The sequence below is a fragment of the Scomber scombrus genome, chromosome 7 (assembly GCF_963691925.1).
Source record: "Scomber scombrus chromosome 7, fScoSco1.1, whole genome shotgun sequence".
Lineage (NCBI taxonomy): Eukaryota > Metazoa > Chordata > Actinopteri > Scombriformes > Scombridae > Scomber > Scomber scombrus.
Genome location: NC_084976.1, coordinates 13,404,857 through 13,422,534, shown reverse-complemented (window position 1 = coordinate 13,422,534; position 17,678 = coordinate 13,404,857). Strand labels below are relative to the sequence as shown.

Sequence of the window (17,678 nt, the reverse complement as noted above, 5' to 3'; positions counted from 1 at the left end):
TTCCTGTAAGCTGCCCCGAGGTCAAGCATAGATTGTAAATGCTCCTATGCCGAGGGGAAAAGCACAGATGCTTTGCACTATATTCCATCTGACAGAGAGGTGGTCCACAGCTGGCTGCAGATTTTGGGGCGGGTTGAGGGACACAGCGCCCTGTTTACACGAGAGTGCTCCTCCAAATATGGAGAGGTGTTAATGGCTTTAAGGGAGCAGCTTCTCCTAAACCCTGATGCTGCCCCAACCTCTACAGTAGTGACACTGGTGAGTAAAGCGTCCCACCCAGAACGTGAAATAAAATCAAAGTCAGGGAGCAAAAGCCAAGTACCCGCAACTGCTCACTTGTTGGCTGCTAAAGAGAAAACACTACTCGCATTTCAGTCTCAATTCAAAGCGGGATTTCCCTCTGAATGATTTTTCAAGGTTGAACCGATTCCCAGCAGTAACACGTAAAAGTGTAAGCAGTAGACTATTTCCCCATTATACAGAAGTCAGTCCAGTAGCAGCTCACATACATCCATCCTCACTTCCTCCCCGTCACTCCTCATCCTGAAACAGTAGTATGGCTTTGTTTCCATACGGACTTTTTGGAGTGAGACACTTTGGGAACAGTAGCTGGCTGTGTCCCACATGTGTTTACGGAGGCTGTGGTGAAATTAGAGGGTGTATATTATAGGGTGTATATACATTAGGGTCTATGGTGTGTCTACTAACACACAAACTGTTGAAAAAGACCACTCAGTTAGTTTAGTGTGGGCTGGCTTGCTCTGAATTCCTGTGATTTAACAAGCCATTCAGATTTGATGCCCCCTCTTACGTCAGGTGGGGCTTAATGAAATAGTTTTTTAAAAAGTGACTGACCATAGCAAACAAAACATGCCTAAGCTAAGGGGTAAACACTCAAACTGCTCTGTTATTGACTGTAAAGACCAGCACAAATCGCTTCATCGGCTCCCAGCTGCAGCAGACAGAAGAGCTGAGTGGTTCAATTTCATTTTTTATGGCCACGTCCCAGCTAATCTTTGCAAAAACATTTATGTCTGCTCTAGCCACTTTGCATCAGACTGTTTTACCAACCTCGGTCTATATCGCGCAGGACTTGCTGAGAAACTTTTTCTAAAAGAGGGATCAACACCAACCATCCATGACAACACAGCAGACACGGGAGATGTATGGATTTATTTTGTATTTCATAAGCAATAAAAAAAATAGCAGCATAAGTATTTCATTTAATGCCCATTGGGAATACACATTAAAGGAACACCACACATCCAGCCTTTGGAAAGTGCTGCAAAAATGCAGTAAAGAAAATCACTTTGCAGTCAGATGTAAATCCAAACCAGAGAAACTGAAAAGAGGAAAACATCATGCACCATGTGACTGAACAGTACAGAGATGTTAATGAAGATATCATGAATGTCACTACTACAGAAATACTTACAAAAACTGGGCAAGGAGCTAGTGAAGTTTCACATAGATTGTTGAGCTCTCTGTAATATCATTCCCATAAATCTATTGACCCAGACACCCAACACACATAGAAAAATGCTGGTAATGTACAACAAGCTGTAAAAGTAGTGATGTTATGTGGTGCTAATTATATATATAAATAAGACCGCTGTGTATGTCTATGATATTCCTCAACAAATGGAGCCATCCACACTATCAGTCTACCACTCATGTAATGAAGCAAATTTGAAATGGTCCTCGATTTCGTTGTACTACCTGTATAATGACAATAAATTTGATTCTGATTCTGAGGATCAACTGCCAGTTTTGCCAGCTGTTCTTATGAAACCAACTTGACACAACTGACTACAGGGGACAAAACTTGTGGATTGTTTTTGCTCAAAATAAAGCAACAGCATCTTTCCATAGTTTGTCACGTGATTCATTGTTTTAAATGATATTTGTGATGATTGAAGTATAAAGTGTCACTGTTTCCTGCATTTAGACCATCGAGAACAGTGTTTCTCAGATCTTTCCTACTGTAAGACACGTGGGCTCCCAGACTGACCCCCCAGAGAGCAGAACAGTCAGCATGCAGCTATCAATGAAAACTCTGCAGAATCACTTCAGAAGTACAGGTTTGTAGTGCCGCAAATCATCAAGTTATAAAATAATTTTCTTACATAGTAAGTGTGCTCATTCATATTGCCAGTGTGTGTCAGACATCACTGATAGGATGACTGATTTCTATGTGTGCCTTGAAGGTATCCAGGTGAAAGCACCCAGCAGAGACTGTGGAGTTTGCACCCTCACCTTCCCCTTGGACAGTCCATTACTGCTCCTTCAACCAACAATAGCAGAGATATCTTCCAAGAGACCTCGACTCAGCCTTAATGATGAGGACAAAGGCCCTTCAGAATGCAACTTAACTATGGTGGTTCAGAAACCAGACAATTCAACATGACTCTGTGGACTCTGTCACTGTCATGGGTAGTACTGTCAAACTTTCATAGCAACTGCATCTTTTTGTTGTTGTTACCTTTTCAGAAACCTCTTTACTGAGAGAAGTTGGTAAATGGACCATTTAAGAATCCTAAAAAATAGGACTGTGGTGTAAAACTGGCCTCATGTTACCAGTCACAGTGTGACTATGCACCAAATTATTAAAAGTGTGAAATGGGTTTAACAGTTACCTCTGTCCATCTGCACTCTTTGTTTTGATAATGGTTTCCATTTATTCCCCATGGTACACATGTACTTAATATCTGTGAAACACCAGAACCCAAAAAGTCCTGCCAACTGTCTCTTGTCTAGACAGCTATCCTTTAAAGTTCCCTTGAGCAAAGCACCAAACAGCTGCTCTATTGAAACTGTTCAATAATGGAAGACTAACCCTGAATGTCTTTAAGTAAGTAAATATTCTGTTTGGTTGTTGCTTTAAAAAGGGAATGGGTTTGTGGTCTGTTAATGGTTTGATGTTTTTGTGTTCTTTTTGTTCTCAGTTCCTTTTCTACAGGACACAATATGTTTCTCTGCATAATGCAATTTCCTCTTCTATCAAAACTAGAGAGAGGAGATGTTTGAACCAAACCTCTCTCAAAGCAACAAAAAAATGGAAAAGACAAATCCCAATTTCAAAAACCAAAATCATATTTTTAAAAATCAATGAAAATTGAACCAAACGGCTATAGCTGTATACAATTTCTAGCCAAGATATACTAATATTATAATTAACCAATGGAACAGGAGGATTGTTCTTGCCATCGAGCTGGTTCATATGTTTCATGTCAAAAATTAAGAAATGGAAACGAATAGTGAAACATTTCCACGCAGATGGCTTTTGTGTGAAGGTGTCAGATTGTTGACCATAGAGCAGGACTGCATGAAAACTTGATGTCAGCAGCCTTTTTAAAACTGGGCCCTGTTATGTGGGTTGTGTTACTCAGCTAGCAACATACAGAGGTGATTTTCTTCTTTTTTTTGAGGGGGGAAAGTTTAAAAACATACAGGATCAGTAGATGTGTTGTAATAAAAATTATTTTTCTGATTATGTCTATTTATTTGTATTTGATCCCTTATATAGACAATTTTAGTATATACTTATTGCTGAGTGACAAAAAAAGGAAAAATCAACATTAAGTATCTTAGTAAGGTGTTGGGCCACCACATGCCGCCAAAACAGCTTCAGTGCGCCTTGGCATTGATCTACAGTCTTTGAACTCTACTGGAGGGATGAGCACCATTCTTCCAAAAGATATTCCCTCATTTGGTGTATTGATGATGGTGGTGGAGAGCGCTGTCTAACATGTTGGTCCAAAATCTCCATTAGGTGTTCAGTTGGGTTCAGATCAGATGACTGTGAAGGCCATAGCTTATGATTTACATAATTTTCATACTCATCAAACCATTCACTGAGCCCTCATGCCCTATGGATGGGACATTGTCATCCTGGAAGAGACTTCTCCCATCAGGATAGACATTGTTTCATCATAGGAGAAGACTGATCACCCAGAACAACTTTTTATTGATTTGTAGTGATTCTTCTTGGACTCTTATGACTCTTTTCTAAGGGAACAAACCATGCCAGCAAGACATCCCCCACAGCCTAACAAGCCACCAGATCCCCTCCCTGTAGGGATCAAGCATTCAGACCTGAACTGGTTTTTGTCACCAGTCTGTATGAGAAAGAGATGTGAGAGGAGAGATAAAAGAGTGGTCTCTCCATTCACCTCTATGCTAACTCATTTATGTGCCACTAATGTGCGTTCACACAGTGACGTGATGACCCATACATCCCCGGAAGAAAAACCGGAAGCTAGAAACTTTTAGCGTAATACATCCATGATGCAGGCAAAGTGTATCCAACGGGCAATTTTTTATTGGATCGAATAGGCGCCATTTTCGGTCTTTTACCCAGCTCCTTGGAAGTCGTTTAGTATGACTCCTAGAAAGTGTTTTTTCGGCTGTGAAGGGGAAGAGAAGAAGTTAAATTTGTTTGCATTTCCTAAAGACGAAAGCACCAGACAGAAGTGGATGCAGTTTCTTTTTTCGGGTAAAAAGCAGCCATATGCGTACGTGTTTGTCTGCTCACGCCACTTCACAGAGGACTGTTTCCTCAACAGAGCCCAGTATGAAGCAGGGTTTTCTGCTCGGCTGGTGCTAAAAGACGGCTCTGTCCCGTCGGTAAAGGGCCGTGTTGAGGAGTCCGAAGCACAAGCTGTAAGTAGCATTATATCACTGCAAGGTTTGGCTCGGTGATCGGACCAAATGTCTTATGAATCCGCGTCAGTACACACGATAGGCGTTTACAGTACAGCTTTACTTTTTTTATTGAGCTAACAGTGATTTGCACATAACAATACGTGCACCAAGCAATCAGATATATGCCCTTATTTTAACCACATCCGCCATATTTTCCTTTTTCTTGATTACTTGCAAAGTAAAAAGAATCCAGCCAGTGTTGACTTGCTAACAGGATGTAAAGGGGGAGTGTCTGCATTGTTTATTTGCATGCAGGAATGAAATGATTTAAAACATAGCTCATTGCTAAGTTAACCATGCTGCCAAATGCCCTGCAACTAATAATACAGGGCAGTAACAAATTGTGTTTTTTTATTTTACCTATAAACACCGTTTTTTTTCATTGTCTTTTCTCAATCAGAGTACATCACAACAGACCCCCACGACATACTGTACACCACAGTACAAACACAAGGGATGCCAGACTGACCCTGAACCTACAGTCTCTGTTTCAACGCAGTTCTGCCCTCTGATGTTATCTGTGGGCACTCAGATGTACTACTCTCCTTCAACAAAATCTACTGCCACACAGCTGTCCTACGACACATTGAAACAACCCGTGAGAAGCAAAGGTGTGTATGCAATACAGACAAAAAATGGGTGTTATTTACTGCAAAAGTTAGAAGATCATACTATAGGATAATATTAGTTTGGAAACTAGAAACATATAAAGATATATAGTGGCTTTCATCGTAGCATCACAAACTACAAACTATTTACTTTGTTTCTAATCAGACACACAGGTTTCAGTTTCCTGCAAGAGTGTTGGGTTATCCCTTGACTTTGTTATAATGTTAGGGTAGAAAATATCTATATATTTTTATCCTTTTATTCTGAGGCACCTAGGCAACGGTGTCAACACCAAAACTGGTAAATGTTGTGGTTTGGATGATTCAATCAGTTAGGCTCTAGACCTGGATGGTGTGTCATACATGTGGGAGGGACTGCTATCTGGTTCACTCCTCTTACAACCTAATAAGGAAAATGACACACTGATTTACAAGTAATACTGTCTTATAATAAAGAAAATTGTGATTCAGGAGGCAACATCACTGCATCGGACAGATACTGATCCAGATAGCAACACAAATAACAGAAAACATTTTTGATTACATATAACTGATTACAAACATAATTACAGCCACGAGGTGATATAAAATGTTGCTAAATATTTGCATAATGGTCTCAGTAAACATGACAGCTAAGGCATTTGAAAGTATTAATAATTAAAAAATATAAAATAATTTTTTTTACTGTATACAACACAGAAATTGACTCTAAAAATCTGCTATACTGTCAGTAAAATATCTACAGTCATGAATAAAAACATATTTGGTTTTTAACAGGGAATGTTTTAGTAGCTAAATTTTAATCAGGATAATTTTGGTAGTATTTCCCAACACAAGCAACATTAGTCTAATTCTTAGCTACTTAATTTAAAAAAAAGAGTTGTGTTTTACACTATTGCATATAGCATTAGGTGTGTGCTACTGTTGTGTTTACAGGTAGTTGGCTAAATAATGTAATAATAGTGAGTAGGAATAGCCTTAGCTACCTTTTGTATTTTTTTGCAATAGAAGTTTTCAACTTCACTGGGCATTCTGGTGCAGTTCCCATAATTACACCTCCCGTCAGTCAACAGACATAAAGTTGTTACCATGATGAATGAATGACAGTTATAGATGTGAAATAATAGATGCGTACAAAAAAAAAAAAAGGATCAGAATCTGGCTCGGATAGATAGGGCTGATGCAATTCCCTTGTAACTGTAGCAACAGTAACAATGCTGCTACAACAATGTTTTTTTAGCATTTCCGGAAGCCTCGGGAGATCACCTCTTTTATTCAGTCATCATATACAATAAAATATTTAAAAACAATATATACAATATACAATCTAATATACAATTAGTATAAACAGTCTAGACAGCATAGACTGGTAAAGAGGCAAAATATGATGTGTCTCTTAACAACAAGATGCAGTTGGCATCTAACCACAGTGCTGATATGCATGAGAAATTCCTGAGAAGCTACAAGATACACAAGATATACAGATGTAGATGTGTGCAGTGATACAGTATGTTATATGATATATATCAAGTAATTTAAGTTCAGCTGGTATTGCTTTAAAGTATTTTAGTAGAAATGGTTTGTTGCTTCTCAGTTAACTTAATGGTGTGTTTATTCATTTAGCTAAATCAGACACTATTGAAAGGCTTATTAATTTCTGTGTTTGTACTGTGAAGCTACACAGGTGAGAGAGCCCAAAGTGAGAGACTGTGGTGTTGGGACCCTCACCTTTCCTTTGGACAGTCCTTTACTTTTCCTACAACCAACAATAGTGGAGAGGCCATCCAAGAGAACTCGACTTAGCCTGACAGATGAGGAGGAAGGACCCTCAGAATGCAGCTTGTCTGTGTTGGTTCAGGACCCAAATGATTCAACATGACCGGGTGGACAATGTTGCAATTGTTTTCTTTTTGGAAACCCCACACAGGAGGAGTGAACAAATGAAAGATTAACAAAAGGAACATTTAATGCTGGAAATGTGGATTATTGTGTAAAGAAGTGCCATGATGAGATGTCAACCAAATTACCAAGTTGTGTAATGGGTTTAACAGTAGCCTCCGTCAAACTGAAGAGGTGCTAGTCGCTACTAATTTGGGATTATCACATTACACACGTTACAGTAAAGATGTTCTTAATTTAATAAACACAGTAAAAGCACTGTGTTTAAGACAGAGAAGGCGGCTTTGAAAACATCCTGAATAGCTGCAGATGCAAAGAAACATTTAAAGCAGGAATGTTTGTGGTCACCTGGGTTAGTTATATTATTAAATGAAAAGTTTAAAATGTGTGTTTTTGAGTCTATTTTTGCAGTTCCTCTTCTAAAGGCTACCACAGTGTCTTTCTGTGTACATTACAATTTCACTTCTATAGAAACTAGACAGAGGCAGACAAGAGGTTTGGACCACTACATCCCTTTCAAAGCCACAAATATTGGCACACACTGTCATGTAATCAAAGCAGTACTGTTTAGGGTTTAATCGATTTTCATTATCAGCAATTGAGAAAGATAATAATTATTGAATATTAACTAACTGGACTCATACAGTTTTGTGTTTCAATGCAGCACAATTTAATTCTATTGATTATATTCTGTTATTATTCCTCATTTTGTAATTCGTTTTTTGTATTTAAAGGCCCAAGGTTGCACTGACCATTCAAGAAGGGAAAAAAAAACATCTCTGCATTTGGACAATTAGTCAGTAGTCTCATGTGAAGATATTTTTTGGCTCAAAGGTGCGTTGAAAATTCCCTGTCCTGACCACTTCCTACTTACACTTTAAATGTCTTGCAGAATCAAATCAGATTTTTAGGAAATCCAATTTAAATAGAATAACTGGCTCCCACTTCCCCAATATTATATATAATAGTAAATCAATGAGGATGTGATTCTGTGTGCAAAGCACTTTCAGGAGAAGAATGATCAAACTAGAACCACAGACATTAGGATGAGTTACTCTCTATTTAGTTTTTTTTCTATGTTTATGATGGGCATAAAAACATGATAAATCAAATAAAGCACATGGTTCTTAAGCTGTTATTGTATGGATTTTCACTGTGCCTTATAGTGAAAGCTAGTCACAGAAAGACAGACATACATGTTGTTTAAACTGACCTGGTACTCCTGCCTGCATCCAAGGTGAGATATCTGTCCCTTCTCCATGCGTCTCCAATTTGGTCGTGTTAATGGGAGCCAACAGTTTGACAACTTCTTCCATCACCTGTTGATACAGCCACACAACTAAAAAAATGCTTCTTAGCTCGTCACACAGCCTGTAATACCCCAGGGCTTTTCAAACAGTTTAACATTTAAATTCCAGATTTGTACTTGTAATTCAAAAGACAGAGCAGCAAGACTGGAATTAAAATTTTACCATTCAGTTTCAAACCCTTGATACAGAGTAAAGAAATCAAATTAAATTTTATGCTATTCATTTTGGAAACTTGATCTACAGTTTCAAATTGAGAAAAATGTCTGTTTTGGCACTATTATTAGCCCATAGAAGGTTAAGCCACCGAGGTTAAGTGAGAAATTCAATGTTGTCTGAAGGTGAATTGTATAAACCATAATAATTGTGTAACAGTGTTGTGTTAACAATCCTACCTTTCGTGCTACATCGCTGCCAGTAAACTGGAGAGCCACTGGGCGGAATGTGCCCAGGTCAGACTCCATGACCAAGTCAAAGTTGGACATGTTCACCTGGGTGGGAGAGGAAGCAGAGACGGGAAGCAAGCACAGTAGATAAAAAAAGTGGAGGACCAAGAGAGCTCATGGGCATGATTAAAACCAAAAAGAGGTCCAAGCTTCTGTCAACAGAGCCACTCAATCTTTATAACAGGCCTCAGGAGGTGAAATTAAGAGTTTTAAGTACAGCTACTTTCGAATTAAATCATACACTCTTGAAAAGGTATGTATGTTAACATATGCAAAGGCTTGTGCTATCCCCACATATAGTTCCTCCTCAGCTCAGGTTCCTCAACCAACCACTAGGAGTTGCTAGTGTAGCTGCGTTACCTGATTGAGGCAATTAACATTCTTATACAGACCTGGACAGCCTGCTGGGACATTACAGTACTTTGGTGAAAATATACCTTTTTACCTTTGTTTTAAGAGTGCATTTTACTATGGGTCATTTCGTGGCAATTAGCAAGGCCTCTAAATACAGAAACTCTATATGAGACTGCATATGATTGTTATGCACAAAGAAAAACCTGGTAGCTAGCCAAGGCCTGTCCAGCACAGGGAAAGTAAATATCTGCAGTCTTTACTTTAATATTAAAACCACAATGCACTCTGACGGGAACCATATTTTCTTTCTGTGTGTTTCCTATTTAATACTGCAGCAGTAACAGTAGTAGTACCTTGTGTAAATTAAAGTACTGCTGTGCTCCAACTCCACCCTGCTCTTCAGCTGTCCACAGCACTGTTCGCAGGGTTCTCCTTGGACGCAAACCTGGAAACAGATGAACACACAGCAATATGGAAAAAATATGTACAGAAGGAGAAAGATAATATCCTTAGTTAAATCATGCAAATGTAGATCATGTATATTTCTTTAGAACCTGTTATATACTGAAGGTTACTGTATACCTGACTTTTCATCACTGGGTATTGTACTTGAATAAGCTTGTTTGATTATAGGCTTACTGAGGCGCATTCTTTTGTTCATAAGAATACTGTACTGTTTATCTGAGTGTGTTTCCTAATTGTGAGTGCTGCTGTTCCTCTACAAACAGTTGGAGGAAATAACAGTTTACAGTCTGAGAAACTGTTTTGTAATTTGCACCAAAGTTAGGCAGAGCTTTGTTATATTTTCATAGAGCTTTACCATATTTTACTAACCAACTTGTTGTGCTTGTTAAGCCTGGTCTCTTTAAAAGAAAACTGTTGACTGCTGTTCTCAGTTGGGCAAGCTGTTTACATAATGTGAAATATTAGTAAATCATTTACTCACCTTTGTTTACAAGCTTGTGTTAGCTTGCTGCAGTTCTGGATATTTGTTTGCATTTTTACAGTGTATAAATAAGTCTTTTCATGGAAGTTCCTCTTTGTCTGCACAGAGTATGTGTGTGTTTCTATATGCAATATATCTGTAGAGGGTATGTGTCTGTGGGTTACCTAGGTCTTTGATGAGTGACAGGGCCTCCCAGGAAATCATGGCTCCACCCCCATCGTCCATGGCGCCCTGGCCCACATCCCAACTGTCCAAGTGACCACTCAGCAAGACAACCTAGCAAATTGGACAGATACATACATATATAATCATTGAAAACACAGGCTGAAAGAGTATGGTGTGGAACCGTTTTTTAGGTGAGTACACATGGAAACTTGACCATTTGTCTGACCTGACCTGACCAGACAAATGCTAGAGAAAGCAAACAGATTTTTTTATCCACATCCCAAATTTGAGACTTTTATTATAAAAATGTGTTATATCTTTAAAAACAGACTGACTCATAAAAACAGGAAAACAAAGACACAAACACACAGTTCAGAATGATATGCCCATTTCCAGGAATGTTAAGGGGTGGGATTCCCGTCAGTGGGATGCTGCTGTCCTGACCTGATGTTCCAGGTTACAAAACATGTGAGTCCAGTCTGGACAATGACCCAGAGGCTGTGCATTCCATTCAAATAAAACCCAGTGTTTCCTCTGCTATATAAAATAACTAAATAAGGAACCTGTTCAAATATGTTCCTTTCTGCTCAGAGCTCAATGTGTCACCACTTTACTTGAAATGAGTCAAATGCTGTTACAGTCAGGCACCCATGTGAGCACTGAAACAGGTTATGTAATGATTCCTTAAGTTCATATTGGTGAAGATCCCGTCCCTATGTGTTTTCAATGTAAGAAATGTATTTACATTTGTGTGAATATGTAGTTTGCACTTGTATGCTTTTCGTATTAGGTAAGAATAAATCAGTGGGGAATATAAAACATATATACACATGTAGCACACACGCAGACTTGCTGCTGTGCGCATGATGTATGAATCACTAGAGTGGTTTTTGCAATACCAGAACTGTCTTCCTCTAAATCCATGACCTCGAACACTTAGGTTTTCCATGTGAGGTTTTACATTCAAGGTTGCAGCATGCATCAGGGATTTTCTCAAGAGTTTGCTCAAAAACACACTGTACTTAATAATTTAGTCAATCACTAGTGTTGAAATATATATTCTATTTCATTGTACTGTAATAGTTTGGTTGGTTAACCTCACAAAGACCTTTCTGCCCCTGTTGACTTAATGTTGACAAACTTTGTACCTCTTACTATTGAGGGACACAGATAACTGACACTCAGTTTGCCGTATGGCTGCTTTTACAGTGTGTTGACAGTAAAGAGACAAATAAATACTTTGTACTTAAAATAGTTCAAATCACAAGAGACCAATAAAGTATAACAAGATGTTTAGATGTGGTGTAGTGACATGTAGATTAGATGAGAATCACAAAAACTATGTTTCAACAAATACATCACACACACACGTATCACAGTATGACAAAATTATTAATGTTTTAGACTCCAGTATAAACACAGAGAGAGAGGACATTTTAGACTTTGCAGAGTTAAAATTTATTTTCATTTAGAGGATAGATAGAAGATGTAAAAGTTGAGTAAGTGGAAAAAAATCTTTGCAACTCATCCCAATGCTTCTCAAAGGCTTAACTGTGGAAATGAGTCACTAAACCTCAAATGTACATCGTTCTATGAACGTGCACACACACACACACACACACACACACACACACACACACACACACACACACACACACACACACACACACACACACACACACACACACACACACACACACACACAATTGCTGCTACTGCCAGGGTTAGGGTTGCCAGCTGGAGCACTAAGTCACAGAGCCAAAGATGATGTCAACCATGCCATGTGTTTAATTTCCTTTTTCTATAATGAGGGACTGAGCATTGGTTCCCAGATCAGAATAGTAACAGCTTACATCAGCAATGTTCCTCTAATCCAAGTCTCCTGACAAATTCTTCAGTTAGCTCTACTTAAATAATCACAAATTAAACGAGAGGGAACTGCGTGTAAAAAACAAAGCTCACTAGAATTATAAATATTGGAAACACCCTCAGCAGAATGACATTATGACCCATTTTATGTTCTTTGTTAGCCATAAAAGTCATGTTTTTCTCAAGTTTTTGGCCATCTTGAACAGTGCTGCTTGGATGCAATATTTCGTTATTGAGTTGTTGAATACACTGGCCTCATATTTGCAGGCTCAAGAGGCTGTAAGGAAGTAAAGACTTACATACATACAGGTCTCTCTCTCTTGGGAGATTCAAAAACCATCTGCTTTCATCTGTCAACAAAAAATATCTTCTCAGACACAATGGGGTCATTAGAAACCCCCGTTTTACATGCAATATACTTCATTCCTTAACAACAACAAAAACACCCATGCTCGAGGCAACCTCCACCAATATACATACCATGATTCACAGATAAGACTGTGGAAATTTCAACTGTGATACATACAAGAAGAAAATCTTTACAAGTCAGTGCAACTAATCCATTTAGCATTTAGTTCAACACAGCTGGGGCTATTCCTGTGAGTGATGATCCCACTCCTCCCTCTGCTGTGCTTTTATTCAGACAGGTATGATAGCAGTGCAGTATTTTTCTCAAGTGAGCCACAGTGCCTCCCGTGCACACAGGGTGAAGTTGCATTCATTTCGAGACTGATGCAGCAGCACCTTGTCTGTCAATCAGGTTCAACCTGCTAGACATGTCTGGGTCCGTCTTGCCCACATTTAAACATATCACATCTCACTCGATACTCAAGGAGTCTGCTAGTCTTGTGACAGACCCATCCAGGGTTCACTGCACCTTTAGCCCAGTGCATGCTGGAATCAGTTAATTTCATCCCAGCTGCAGGTCAGTGTCCTTGCTGAGCAACACTGTCTAACCCCCTCAAAGGTTTCCTACACAGTAGTTCATATACAGTAGTCTATTATTCTAAAAAAGGCAAACACTCAGAATAATTACAGATTGCAGTACTGGAAAATCTGCCCAAAAGAGGACATAAATGATCTTTCTGTTTGCTTGTATTAGCATGTGTCTACAAATCACAACTCTATTAATACCATAAAAGGATAGAATTATTTCAGCAGGTCTGAGTTAAGTTGTTTAGACTGGCCAATAAAGAACAAAAATAAAGTGATCTGTAAAAAATGCAGTCAGCTTTGTCATTTAGAATTAATAATGAAGTAATTTCACATGATCAGAGTTTGGGAATAATAAGCCAATTCAAGGATAATGCCTGTTGAATTCCTAAAAAAGTTAAGAAGTCCTAATTCATGGAATGTCTGTAACAACTTTAAGAGCCGAATTAACAGGTGAATAGTTTGTTTATACAGTGCTGTGTTTCCAAAGAAACCTACTATGTACTAACAGACCACAAGTGACATTTCTCGGTATTTCCAGCTGAGCCGAGCCTCTGTGCTTCTCTGGAAAGATTAGATCACACAGACAGGCAAAATGAAGACAGACTAAACCTCTGCAGGAATATCTGCAGTCAGCAAAAAGGGGTTACAACATTTTTTCCTCATCCCATCAAACAGAGGAAAAGACCGGGATAAAGACTAATTAAGAGAGAAAGAAGAACAGCCATAATAATGTCTTTGCTCCAAAAATTAAAATCTAACAGGACACCCACAAAATGTATTTGAAAGGCCCACCCCAATATATTTTCCCCAACACTAAAAGACTGGAGAAAAAGAGACTGTAGCTTGATGAGATACATAAATAAACCATTCAAGCAGACAGTTACCTGCTCAGGGTGTTGCCAGCCTCTTAACTCAGCCACTGTGTTGAAAGAGTCAGCATCTGGCAGAGTCTTGGCTGCCATTGTGAGTCTGACCACGATCTGCTGTCCCCTCTGCGCCATACGCCACATCAGCTCAGCATCCTCCACAGTGATACAGGCTATGGGGATGCGTTTCACTCCATCTTTGTAATCCTGCCAACCAGTGTGGGGACTAGAGAAAAAAAAAAAAATACTGACATTACTTAAAGTGACTACAATGAATCAGCCAAAGGAATCAGAGGATGATCTTTACCTTCAGGTGGGGTCCCTACACTGCTGCCCAGTCCCAGTATAGCCAGACTTTTGGCCCTAGGCAAAATCATTTCTGCGCTCTCCTTCCCTCTCACCCAGTGCGGGATTTTCACTGGCTCTGGAAACGAAACCAAAAGAGGAGATACAAAAACAAAACTAACTGCTACATTCACATACAGGTAAGTCCAATTTGAAAGGTCTCTCTCTCTCTCTCTCTCTCTCTCTCTCTCTCTCTCTCTCTCTCTCTCTCTCTCTCTCTCTCTCTCTCTCTCTCTCTCTCTCTCTCTCTCTCTCTCTCTCTCTCTCTCTCTCTCTCTCTCTCTCTCTCTCTCTCTCTGTCTCTGTGTCTCTCTCTCTCTCTCTCACACACGCAGTGTTGTTAAAGCATCCAGCTGAACAGACAGACATGCATACTCACCCAGATGTACATCCAAGCCATCCTGCATCATAGCACTGTACATGTATTTGATAGCCATCTCCAGGTTGTGCGAGCCACTGACACGGTTCCCTATGGTGTCGGTGAAGTCGGCTAGCCGTTTATAAGAGCGGTTCTGAGCAGCTCCAAACACAGCCAGGTCAATGATCCGTTTGGCCACATCAGCATAGCCTGCGACCTCTGCAGCCATGTCTGAGGCTCACAGAGAAACACACAAAAATAAAATCAAGTTTTTTCTCTCTGTTGTCGTATAGGTGTACATTCACAGAGCACTTTACTAGAAACACCTGTGCAATCTAATGTAATCCAATACAACAGCTCTGCCTTAAATTCTACTTTTACAAAGCTTAGACATATATGTTTTGCTGTCATTATCAGAAAGATGTTAATTTTACTTTATGTTTTTCACTGAGATCGTAGAGGGTGGCGGTGGTGTAATGGGGTGCATTATGTTGCCTAATATTTTGTCTCCCATGTATCTGTCAATAGTGTTGGCAAAAATATTGCTCGATGTGTATACTAACCATCACTGTAACACTTAGAGTATAACTCTATTTTAAACATAATATATACAAGAAATGTGTAACAAAAATAATAACCTGTCAAAAAACCCATGCTTGATATGCCAGGGAAGCAATGTTAAAATGATGACTGTCTGACACAGTATAGATTAGTGGTACTCAGACTTTTTTTTTTTTAATTTAAAGAAAATCAAAGACACTGGCACATCATCTAAGAGGTTAAGAGGGTTTGAGGTACCTTTCCTTGCAGTGTCATTGGATGCAGCCCTGACCCGAGCAGACTGAGGGTGACATCCACACAGAGATGATAGCATGTAGAAAAACACGAAGGAGACCAGGATGGGCAGTCTGCCATCCTGAGCCATCTGCAGACAGACAAATATCACTGTGATAACAGATGTGGAAGTCTTGTGACTTCATAGCTGCTTAATTGAACTCAACTCATTTATAATTTCAATAGCAGATTAAAAACTGAAAATCAGCATTATTTCAGTAGCACCGCAGACTCAATGCTGTATACTCTCTCTATGGCTACAAATAAAAGAGTCAAAATTAGTCTTTTGAATAACATTTACAAGGACTGACAAGTATAAGTGTGTCTGAACTTGGTCTGTAATCCATTCAAACACGTCGCCATTCAGATGAACGTATCAACAAAGTCAAACTCACTGGACTTTATCTTTAATCAAAAACCAAGCGTTAAACTATCATTAAAGATATATTAATACAGACGAAGGATGGAGAGTTCACGTCACAGTTTCACAAGTTGAGAGACTGACAATGCTCATAACATTTGACTAAAAAAAAAGGTCCATAAAACAGTACAAACCCTTCAGAACAGGTTAGTAGCTTTGTTAACGTTGAAGTTACAGGTTACAGGGCTGCCGGCGTAAAAATACATTTACTGTTTCCGTGTTCGTGATTCAGCGCGTGCCTAACGAAGGCAGGCTTCCGGTGTGACTGTTTTCACAATAAAAGCTGTAGCAGTAACACGCAACCACAAAAAAAAATCTACAATATAATATATATCATACATATCATGGCCAAAGTTCAAACCTGACCCTCTATTTCATAATACATAGTCTATTCATTTATTATTTCATAGATAGAAATGTCACATTTTCACTTGAGGACAGACAGAGGAGGATTCAGCTACAAAGTCAGTCACATCTCTTTACACAACACAGCTGAACCTCTGAACTGTGTTCTCTTCGACTATTAGCCCCGATCAGGGCTCCCAGTTCATGAATTTTGTTTATTCTCATATATATATATTATATGGGAGCCAAATTATAAAGTAACAATTTGATAGAGCATTATATTACCAGATACCCTTATCAATGATTCTAGCTGCCAAAAAGATGTCCAGCACTTTGAATGCATTGTATCCAGACTGTAGGAAACCCAACTCTGCCCACATCCCAATCTGTGGTTTTCAACCCCATCCTTATCTACCACTAATCTTCAATTACAGAGTCAGTGTCCACTGTGAATGTCCCACCCTGTGAGAAAGGTCCAATTAATATTTACAGATACTTTAATTACACTGTACTATTACTTTTGTATATCACTATACTCATGTAGAGGCATTTTACTGTTGTGTATTCTAACACATTTGCTTTCTACATAATGATATAAGACATTCAGCTTGTCTTTTATTCTTTTTCATCTGCCATTTGTTTTTTCTTCTCTGCAGGTTTTGGAAAACATCTGATCATTTGGCTCTGTCTACATACCGCTGGCTTGATTTTACACAGTGGTTTGAAAACAGTTTTTCTGGCACCTGCGTTTGTACTAGGATGTTTTTTGGAGGCCAGGAGGAAATGTTTTTCTGCGCTACTGTGCAAACAAGTGGAGCAAAACTACAACTGAATGCTTTTACCTGCAGCTGACTGTTCACTGTGGGGACATGTTGTTGTAACCCTTTAGAAACTAGAAATAAAAGACATCCAGACTGCAGTCAAATCTCTCATCTGGAAACACCATGAATTTCCTTTTAGTGATTGGACTTAAAATTTGGCGCTCCAAAATACTGTGTGGGAACAACAAAACATTACCTCAGTGGCCAATGAGTACTCAAACTGTATATACTTGTCAGAGACTGACAGAAAAGGGAAATAGAGGAGGAAAGGGTCAATGAAAGGGCAGGAAATAAGAGACACGGTGGTTGAACATTAGCACACAGGCTGTTGAGTGAACACATCTGTCTCTTTGTGTCTCTGTGTATGTGTGAGTGCCAGAGTGAAGAAAGAATGTATGCTTGTATATTTTAGAGCGACCTATCCCACCCAAGCGAAGGAATGACAAACAGCAGA

At 39.1% G+C, this 17,678-nt stretch overlaps 1 protein-coding gene across 1 annotated transcript in view; it reads right to left on the bottom strand.

Annotated features, from left to right (window-relative positions):
* Positions 1 to 16,278, bottom strand: part of LOC133983207 (carboxypeptidase Q-like) — a gene marked incomplete in the record, with an annotated part of 17,767 nt that extends 1,489 nt beyond the window's left edge. Inside the window, 9 exon segments of the mRNA XM_062422205.1 lie at positions 8,425 to 8,530; positions 8,914 to 9,009; positions 9,672 to 9,763; positions 10,429 to 10,540; positions 14,119 to 14,405; positions 14,408 to 14,524; positions 14,825 to 15,034; positions 15,602 to 15,728; positions 16,193 to 16,278. Coding sequence (XP_062278189.1) covers positions 8,425 to 8,530; positions 8,914 to 9,009; positions 9,672 to 9,763; positions 10,429 to 10,540; positions 14,119 to 14,405; positions 14,408 to 14,524; positions 14,825 to 15,034; positions 15,602 to 15,728 — 1,147 coding nt within the window.
* Between the last annotated feature and the right edge of the window lie 1,400 nt (positions 16,279 to 17,678).